This window comes from Opisthorchis viverrini, assembly GCF_000715545.1.
Source record: "Opisthorchis viverrini unplaced genomic scaffold opera_v5_306, whole genome shotgun sequence".
In the NCBI taxonomy this organism is placed as follows: domain Eukaryota; kingdom Metazoa; phylum Platyhelminthes; class Trematoda; order Opisthorchiida; family Opisthorchiidae; genus Opisthorchis; species Opisthorchis viverrini.
The window spans coordinates 410,521-421,177 of NW_008751964.1; the positions used below are offsets into that span (position 1 = coordinate 410,521).

The window sequence follows — 10,657 nt, forward strand, 5'->3', positions numbered from 1 at the left end:
CCCCCCAAATCATCGGTGAACGAAACTGCGGCAGCTGCAACCACTGTACGATGAGTACGCGGTTATTACAGCTGACGATGATGATGGTGATGGGGTTATGGTTAACCATTAACCATGTCCAAACCCATTAGACCGGAGGTTCCAACCTCTGCTGAGGCGATTGCGATACTCTTCCGCAGGTTTCACACACCTTCGGTGAACGTTTTAGCACGCTTGAACCTGCTTATTTCTTTTGCTCTATTTTGCCTGTCTTTTTGGGGTTTGGGCCAGATGAGTTATCGAACTGCCGTTAACCTGTTTTGCGCTATTTGATTTGACGCATCCACGGTTAGCTCGATGTCTGTGTCGGTAGTAATATCTGCGAGAGCGGTTTTGATAGAATAGCTGTGTTGGGGTCAAGGGCATCCTGACATCGGTTGATCTCATCACATTAACAAATCTCATCTAACCTTCAGCGTCCGTACATTTCAGTTGAACACAATGCACAACGTTCATTAGCCTCCTGGCATAGATCCATTTAGCAGGATGCACGGAGTCCTCTATTTTCTATCCAAACATGACCGATTGCTTCTGACGTTCCCTTGCAATTTGTAGCTGCCCGATTTGAATTGGTTCGGCATTTTCAGAAGTTATGGTCCGAACATGCGATACGGTACGTCTATTCTTCATTTAATCTTGCCACTTTTCGTTTCTCTGCCAGAGCTAGGACGTCGAAGGTATTACTTGATCATGTCGAAGGTGAGTTGGGTTTTATGTGCTTATGGCTGTTTGTCACAGTGCTAACAGAGTAGAGTGTTTTATACTCATTGGGAACTTCTTGATAGCTAAATAAGTTAACTGAACTGGAACGCGTTATTCGGATATATGGAGTTTGTCACGCTGTTAGGGTCACGACATCTCGGCTGTCGCCTGGTTACTAACGTCCTCAACGTGCGAGGAAGTCGCCTCGCTAGATAGAAGTGAAGACTGAAGTTGGTGAAACCGAATCTCATCATGTGCTGTGTTGAAGACCCACGTGCACCTTGCGCTTGTTTCGATTTCCTGACCAATGCAATTTTTTTTACCAGGATATAAGCGCAGCCTGTCGGTCGATCCGTGGCATCGTCTGTTTTGCAAGCAACGGATGTAAGGTGCAAGCCAGACTAAACTACGACGGCGATTTGGAGCTCGCTGATCCTGTCTCAGGAGGTAGTCATCTGAAGGCAAGAAGATTTAGTGTGCGCGTTTCTCTAATTTAGGGCAGTGGCGTGAGATTTCACCTACCGCACCTGTCTATATCGTGATTTTCACGTGTACATAAACCTTAGCATCCAAGGTAAAAGCTTCTCTGGTACAATAATCATTTTACGGAAGGAAACTCTTCAATAGCAAATACTTCTGTGATCCACTCTTGGGAAGTAAATCCACCAACACCTAAGAGGTGGGACTATCTAGTCCCTGAAATGGCTGATTTTCACCCAATGAAAATTGGTGTGCCGTTAACCCGTATCCACTAACGGGCTATCGCGTTAAACGGTTGATTTGATGCTGGTTGGCTGCTGCTAAATTGTTCCTCAGAATCAGAGGACTCCTATCCCTGGCCGCACAGCGCTGTACTTTAAATCAGACCACAGTTGCAATCCAGATCGAATGTAATGGGACCAGTGTACAGGATGAAGTACCGCAACATAACTTCGAATTTCTAGTAATCGCGAACGTTCCTGTTGTTGTGTGAAGTTGAACATTCATGATGAATCACCTCGTCCTGTGATCTAGTGCGAGGTAAGTGAAAGATTCTCGTCCGTTGAAAGTATGCTTCAGGGTCGTACAAACTTGTTTGTTATCTAGCTGTTCAATCACAGGTGAGGTGAAACGCTTTATTACACACTCACAAAGCTCCTCAAAACGAAGTTATCTTTCAGGCGATACAGAGAACCTACGCCAATATTTCCATTAGTCTACTTTTCATTTGGATAGCCCACTGTGATCGGTCGTGACCTCTACATCGTTTGACGACTATCCAGCTCATGCCGCATAACACGGATCCATGTTTAAGCGTTGCATTCCATTCCATTCAGAAGAAAAGTCGGCCCAAAGAGTGACTGAGGAACCTAACAGTGTTCAGAAAACAGTTCACGGTATCTCAAATACTCTTTAGGAACGATCACTTATGTATACACCTACATTGTTTTCCGTGTTTTGAACAGAACGCTTCAAGATCGAACCACACCCTCTATCCTATTTGGATCGAATCATCCCCGAAGGTCGTTGGAGGGAAAACCCATCTCTTGCTAAAGGAACGCATAGGCCAATTCTCAAGAGACAAGTCGAAATGAGTGTGGACGAGAAACTGGTCAGGTTTAAACAGAAGAAGACAGAAACGAATAAACATCTGAGAACTAATGATTCGACGACAGAAGAAATGAGTTATGTGGAAACGGACTGATGCTAATCATATATTTTTGTAAATTCAATGCCTTCATTAATGATGCCATTATCACCGTCGCCATCACCATACTTCGTGGGAGGGAGTGAGGGAAAAATTTGCGACCAAGCTGGTGAGCTAAAAATAGGCTCTGTTAGTGCGATCAATTGTTAGGCTGTCTTATGTGTGGTGAATTTATCTCAAACCGCATCGACAGACAGGTTTTTTGCTCATGTTGAGGGACGAGAGTGTATCCACCAGTACACCTGCAGTTCATTTTTCCTTGATACCCGCTCGGAGGTGATCGCCTTCCTGGCTTGAAAAATGAGGGTCGAATCAGAAAAACACTGGGTGTTTCATGCGAAAAACCATTTGATGGTAAAACTGCTACAAAATTGACATACCACTTCAATCAGCGAAAGAGTATCGCCATAGTATATGATGGAAGCCGAGTGGGTTTTGACATAGAGCGCAAATGGGGGAAATGAATGAGGAAACGGCTTAAAGAAATAAGGGACAAAGGTTGCAATAAAACCTGATGAATGGAAGATAACAGTGTAAACATTGCGACCGTTGTCAGATACTTGGCTTCGAAAGCAAACAGGGTGGGTGATATGGCTTTCTCTAAAGCTTGTATGATCTGTATAAAATGAACAGGGGAATCGGTACCCAATCAGTTAGAAAAATTTTTGGAACTGATTAAGGAGTCATCTTTTCAGATGGGTTCGGTAAACAACTAGTATTTTTTAACTGGGCAACGTTTCGCTTTTGACACAAAATCTTCATCAGGCCAATTGAGCAGGTCATCAACGTGGCCAGGTTTTAAGGCAAACGGAGAATAAGTCAGTAAGAGCTCTTCAGATTGGCACGCTAGATCAGTGTAGAATGTCAGCTAAGGGATCTTGTCGGCTAGTGTGGTTGCCTAAATCTTCCAGTTGATGAGCTGGGGGGAGGGGGGGTTGTTCAAATTATTTTTGTTCGGGTTTGGTTCCTTATTCTTCAGGTTCGGTGCGTTTCAGCCCACCTTGGCTTCCACTGGTAAATTTTGTTTGTCTGTGTGCGCTTGTAAGTGCTATGACAATTTAGTTGGCGGGCGGATGAGATTAAGTGCACTTCAGGTCTAAGCTACTCCTGTTGATGACTCTTCTTTCTGATAGTCACACACCGCAATGTGTCAACTCGACATCTAAAACCGTTCGCCACACAGTTGCCAGTTCTACGCCTTCTATTTTATTTGCACTGGGATGCTTGCCGGTTTCCACGGTCTCGCCTATCAGTCTCTTTGATGTGTACCGTGGTAATTTCCTCTAAATGTCGACCAATAAACTCATTTGCATGACAACTGGGTTTACACAGGAGACTTTTGAATCTCTTGTTTATGATATTCTTCAACTGAATGTGCTGCACAAAGGCCGCCTCATATTCCTTTTGGTACGATATTCGAGATATCGCTGGATATTTCTGTAAAGGAAACTACTCACACGTTTTTCGAAGTTTTCAGCAACCTTATGAGTAGTTTCCTCTATGAAAAATTTCTAGATCTATTATTTGTCCTGTGTATGGTGCATGACCCGCCACTGTTGGCTCTTTCAGTGATGTGGGATATTCATATGCGTTTCTCAGCGGCCCGTTTTCCTGATGTGAAGTTCCCTGGCCGTCTGCTCTATGTAGACATTAGTGCAGTTGTTACGCTTTATTTTGTGGATACGGTCCCTGGTTTTGTTCATCGGGAGATAATGCTTCAGTTGCATCAGCGCAGTGTTTTCCTTCTGGAATGCTACTTTTACGTTAGCCGTGTTTACAATCTTTCGAATGACTTCTGGCATCCCTGGTTTATTTGGTATGACCACAGTCTCAATCCATTTCTCGTTGGGTTTCGCAACCGGTACCAACAACCCTTGCAGTTGACACCTAATCAAACTAACTGGATATTCACTACCCCGAAGTTTGTTCTTCACCTCAATTTGGGCCGCTGTCTTCTATGCACACGATCCTCACACGTCCAAACATTGATGAGGAAATATTAGCGAATACTGATTTCGGATGGGCAAACACGTGGTTCAAAATTACCCCAGTGTTCGTTGGCTTTTCGTACACTGTGGTCCTCAGTTCCCCCTCGACCTTATGCAGTTTAGGAAGTCTAGTGCACCCGAAGTTGACTCTATCTCCATATTAAATTTGATGTATGGTTTCAGGTCATTCAGGTAGATGTAAAACCCGTTGACCTTGTCTCCATTCATCGCGACGAAAGTATCATCTAAAGAACGCCAAAATATATTGGGTGGGCACAGGAATCTGACTAACGGTTTCTGTTCAAGATTTTCCATAGAAATATTTGCCAAAACTGGGGATATTTGAGATCCTATTGCAAGACCTTGTTTTTAGATGTTAACCGCAGTGTCAAAAACGAAGTGGGTGAAATTCAGGCATATTTTTATCCCTTCCAATATTTCATCTATCGTAGGTTTTTTCCGTTCCCAAAGAGTGGTGTATGCTAGCAGCAGTCCCTGTTTGGCACATTTGTGTATTACGAATTGACAGAAACTTACAAGAATGTCATCTTGTTCTGCGGTAACATCCGCTACATTTTTGGCAGTCACATAAATTTTCCGGTGAGGGGCTTTGGAATACCTGCCAAAAATGTGGCCAGCTCATAGGATTGGGAACCTATTCCGTCTACTGTCTGTCTCACCCAAACATCTGGGTTATGGATTTTCGGCAGGCCGTAAAGCCGTCGTTGGATTGCACTTTTGAGGGGTAAAGTCGATACCAATTACCTGACTCTACGTCAGTGAAGCATCGGTGTTGAACACTGACGTCATGCTGTCGATGATAATGATGATGACTCTACGTCGTTTATCACCCACCGCAAATATCTACCAACTTCAGGTTTATTCCTGTTCACTATAGACGTAATATTCCCACTATCGATCTGCCGGTAAAGACCCTCAACTAAGTGTTGCTTGGAGTTTTGTAGGTAATCACTGTTGTTCGTGACAACACAGGCCATACCCTTATCCGCCTTTGTAATCACTATGCTGTTCACCGGTTTTGGGGTGTTAAACGCTCTCCAGTGTGCTGATACAATATTTGGAGCTCCTGGCTACTGGGACTGAAGGACTGTGACCAGCTGTACTCGTAGCTCCGCCACATTGTAGGAACTTGTTGAAACACAGGTTTAACGCTAGGGATTACTTCTTCCGCCCTCATGCCCTTTTAGNTGCAAAATCTAAGCCCTTCTCCAGCAGGCAACGCTCTTCCTCACTTAGCAGTCTACTTGATAAATTAGTTAGTTAAAATAGCTAGTTGTTGGCTCATGTTTCTTTGAGAGCTCGTTAGAAAGCTGAATAGTAGAAGGTAACTATTCGAACTTGCTTGTTTGCTTCTCTTCCCAGTGTTATCCTTGGATGGTTCTCACTTCTGTCGCTTTGGTTTCGAGTAACTGTAAGTCTACGAAAGTGTGCACAGTCTGAAGGTTTTCGTTGAGTCGACATGTGTGGTAACGGTAGTCAAGTAGGTCCTCTTTTTGAGGAGTGACTTTGTTGCTGAGAAGAAGCGAGTGACGTATCCGGTGGTCTAACTAGTGAAGACGTGGGGACTGAGTTGAATTTCAAGCATCGTTCACTGAATATACATCAGTGGCACCCAAGGTGAATCATCAGTTGAAGCATCTTAAACCAGAGGATTAAGGAACCAAACGCAGTCAAAAATAATTTGACCACCTCCCCCTCCAACTCATCAACCAACCAAACTAACCGACAAGATTCTTTAAGTGCCATTCAGCACTGATCTAGTGTACCAATCTGAAAAGGTCTTACTGATTTATTCTTCAGTGAAAAATTACGGGTTGTTTACTGAGCCCTTCTGAAAGAAGGACCAGTTTTCAATGTGGACACCGGTTTCGCTGAAGGTCTAAAGTGGGTCCGGGCCGAATTATTCACAGTAAACGTCCAACAACGAGAATACGGATCACCGATAAACACCGGGAAAATATTACATGATGACTGGTGTGTTGAATTCAAGCTAGAGTACTTGGAAGTCGGGAATATGACTCCAGTGCAGGAGGAGGAAGCATGTAGTCGCACCCCATCTCCAGACGAATACTATGAATACACATATACAGTAATCAGGTAGCAAATACAAAGGCGTTGGACTCCTTGCAGATCCGACGTCAGTGTATTAAACAGGTCACGAAAGCTGTGAACAGAATATCCAGGATTCTTTGGTTATGGAGGCGTACTGAATTTTACACAAGCTTCGGCTGTTAATTCAATGCAACTTGACTGGGTTACTTCGTGGTATGAATTGGGTCTCCTAACGATGTGTGCTTTTTTCTTGTTCCCACCTCTGTTTGGAGACGCTCTCACTGGGATCTCTGTTCATATTCAACTTAGTGCAAGTGACCCAAAAACCATTTCAAAAACCTCAGAAATATTATTCAAGATCACTTTACCGACGTTTTGCGACAATCTTTACTCGCCTCCAGGGTCTGTCCTGCCGTATAACTGCAGTAAAGGAGTGCGCCTGAAATCTACATTGGCTTGGATGTTTACTTGTATTCTTTCTCAACAGTAGTTTACGATTGCCCCGCGTGGTAGCTGACTGCTGCGTGTTTGCAACCCAAGGGCAGTATCGATAACATTAGGATGGCCGGAACAGAAAGCAAGTTATCGGTTTAAAGTGGTTGAGTCAGACTAGGCACGTTCGGCCAGCGTCAAACCAAACAAGTTCTTTTCTGGTCCAAACTACCGTTCGTGAAAGGTTCGCAGAGAATAGGTCTTGGTCTACTGGTGTGAAATGAAAGCGGATGTAGTCAAACTAGATGATATGGAATCTCCGTGTTCTTTTCTGCTGGTACTCACGTGATTTGCCTTGAACAAGGCTGCTAATCTTACAGAATATGGCAAGTAACCGATCCTGGTAGCGAGCATGCCATCATTTCCCAGATGAAGTTTGTCATGTGCCTGCGGATTCTATGTAAAATACAGTGTGCAGACTAATGGTGATCAAATAACAATACATGCCGTACACATGATCCAGTTGCATAAGTCTTTCTCTACATGACATTTCGATACTCAGGTCCTCGATTCTTTGTAATGCGCATTCCATGGAGATATCGGTATATGGGTATTCCCCTCTGTTCAAGTACGCGCAAAAGAGCTGACCTGTCTCCATGTTCAAATGCTCTTTCGAAGCCTGGGAAAACCACTGCGCAAATAGTTGATGTAACGTAGCTTGGTCAATGCACATCCAACCCACTTTCCGCTTTCAGATTTGTCTTACGTAACGGGGTTGGGCGCCGCAGTATACTTGATGTCAATGGACGCGATATAATTTGTCAGGGTGACACCTCGTTGGTTGGAACAGTTGCCTACCTTACCTCTTCTGAATAGAGGTTTGGCGATTGGCTGGATTCTGTAACGCGCTGTTGTTCCAAAATAAGTTCAAACGCTCTAGACAAGGTGAAGCAAAAATGCACCACCGTCCTCAAGTAGCGCTGTTAGAAGCTCATCTTGCCTGACCGCCTAACGGCGTTGCTTGAACCACGGAAGGGTGCGAAACCGCAGACCGGATCTGGAATCAAGGGGGTGGAATGGAATATATTTTCAACAAATTGTTATCCAGACTGGCTTTTAACAAAGAGGTGAAATCTCCAGTACTATCTTTGATTAGCTCACTAACAGACGGTGTCCGATTTTCCGGATTTAATGGGAGAGCTTCCGTTGATTCATCGCTGCAGTATTCTCCACTTCTGGGTTCGCTAGCACCGCCACGTCCCCTATGCATGCACGGGCTAGGTTTGAATTTTGCTGAGGTCCTGAAGGGAGACTTCCTGTACCAACAATCGAGAATGTCCATAACGAGATCCAGTGGTTGCTTACTACTCGCATGAAAACACCACGCCGAGTTTCAAGCGTTACGTTTTGTAGTTGTTATCTCGATTCAACGATCACCATTGTGGTCTTAAGGGGTCTTCTCAAAGCATCACATAACAAGTCTTGTTTGTTTGATTCATGGTTTGGAAGGGAATACCAGAGACGTGAAATTCAGTCAGCTGCATGTGATTTTCGCATTGCTCACCCTACATCTGAGGAAAATTGTACACATAAAAGAACCCAGTTGGACGGATGTGTACGCATGGTACCGTATGATTTTTGCCCAGTCCCCTGATCTTATTCAGAATGCCAGTTTGGTTGCACTAGTCCGGAGTATTAGATTGTCGAGAGACTGTTCACTTGATTGGAGGAAAACTACTTTGCAAAGGCGATTCGGGTATGATTTACTGAGGTCTCCTTAACATACAATAATCCTGAGAAAGCAACTATGGAGTGCATAGCGCGGGGCTGCTTTACTCTAGGCACACTTAAGTAAGTATGCAGCTGAGATGATGGATCAATACCTAGCCAAACTTCGACAGAAACTACAGAAAATGTCTATCCAAATGCGCGAGAAAAAGATTTTTAGCTGCTGGGGATTTCGGGAATGTTCTCCAGCTTCTTAGACGCCTGTGTTTTGCCCTTAGTTGGCACATTCCAAAAGTTGTTGCCGTCCAAACGACATGGAGCGAATTATCGGATAAATTACGTGCCTTCCAATAGACGGGTCTGCTGGGTTTGAGTAAAAGCAGCATTGCTCGTGAATGCCGTCCCAAGTGGCGTTCAACACGCGGATCTATGTCGATAGCGGAAGAAATAAGTTCCATGTTTACTAATGGGAATTGAAGCAAACGCCTTGGGACCAATGTTTTCTGTAAGAAACCGGGAATCCTGAACCGTGATCGAAAATTTCCGCGACGCAGAAATAGTTTCATCGTTCGAAATAACTGTTATGCTGAAGGTAGACTTGCCCGGTACCGATTCGGCGTTATTAAGTCTGGTGCCGTGCTGGCAACGCACTCTACAGCAGAGAGAGGTGATCTGCCCTTCATATGGAGGCATGTTAATTTATAGATATTCTGCTGAAAAAGTGTTGGAATATGATGCCATGTCAAGCAAGATGGATCTCCATAAAATATCGGTTGTATTTGAAATCTCTCTCACTAAAGCGGGTTTTGGGGTCTGTGCGGGATGAAAGCAATCAGGGCGAAGTGTAACATCACGTACATACAAGGAGGTGAAGAATCACAATAAAGCACGAAGCTAAAACTAGCGTATGACGAAAATTCCGAACAAACAAATCGAAATGAATGAACTCCTTTGTACATAGTTACTGTGTGCGAGGTAGTAGGATGGATAGATACATGGAGCTCGATAGAGATTTGTCATGAATGGCGCATGTACCTGTGAGCAAAGTTCAGCGAAATTTTCTGGAACGAATCTGAAACGAAGACAGTAGGCAATTAAATGGATGCCCAACAAACAACAAATCGGCCGCACAAACAAGCAACAAAGATGGAACGGTGAGCCGAGATGTGAAAACAACAGACAGCCGCCTTCTATGAAAGTACGATAAGAACTGTGATTCCCCGCGAATGATTCGCTATATCTCACACAGAAAGTTGAAACTGCACAGCCACATATGAAACGAAAAGTTATATATGGTTGAGGAAACATGATCATTCAGTTTTGAGTAAGCAATGGTCCCAGAGAGTGAGACCAGGAAGATTTTGAACACTTCAAACAATTTTAACTTCATCATATATATGAAGATAAGGATCTCTGTTCAAACCAGTATGAACCTGTATAGTAACGAATCGATCGATGTCAGTCGATTATCCCACGTGTTAGCAGCGTTAGGGAACCATATCGTCTACTAAAAGAAACGAAATACTGTTGCTATTCAATATCGATTGATCGTACAAGCAAAAGAAAGGCACAGAGGAGAAACAACATCTATTGAATTGGGAGCAAGGGTTAGGATAGAAATACGCGTGGGATATGCACAAGGTACACTTCGATGTATCTGACTTCATTTGCGTTATCTCTTAACGGAATGACAGTTAATATGCATTCCACATAATGAGACAAACATCATACAGGGCTAGCGTACGTCATCACATCTCTAATACCGAGGTTTCCGAACAAAAACAGAAAACTTCCTGGCCTTTCTACTATCACAACCATGTAGCGAAAAAAATACTTGGTTCAACTTTCTACAGCCACGGACACGAACTCTTGATAAACCGCTGATGCAGGTTTTACAAGGTAATCCTTAAGGTCAGAACTAACTACAATCTTTCAGAGGATTCGGATATGCTGAAACTGGTAATCCATCAACCAGATAGATAGACAGATGTAATTGGGCTGTAGTTGG

General features: G+C 43.8%; 2 protein-coding genes across 2 annotated transcripts in view; one reads left to right on the forward strand and one right to left on the reverse strand.

Annotated features, from left to right (window-relative positions):
* Positions 1–2,577, forward strand: part of T265_09821 (hypothetical protein) — a gene marked incomplete at both ends in the record, with an annotated part of 12,038 nt that extends 9,461 nt beyond the window's left edge. The window contains 3 exons of the mRNA XM_009176004.1: positions 595–652; positions 701–738; positions 2,187–2,577. Of these exons, the coding sequence (XP_009174268.1) occupies positions 595–652; positions 701–738; positions 2,187–2,425 (335 nt within the window). The remainder of the gene's footprint in view (positions 1–594; positions 653–700; positions 739–2,186) is intronic.
* A 6,828-nt stretch (positions 2,578–9,405) lies between these two features.
* T265_09823 (hypothetical protein) overlaps positions 9,406–10,657 on the reverse strand; it is a gene marked incomplete at both ends in the record, with an annotated part of 78,448 nt that continues 77,196 nt past the window's right edge. The window contains one exon of the mRNA XM_009176006.1: positions 9,406–9,721. Coding sequence (XP_009174270.1) covers positions 9,698–9,721 — 24 coding nt within the window. The remainder of the gene's footprint in view (positions 9,722–10,657) is intronic.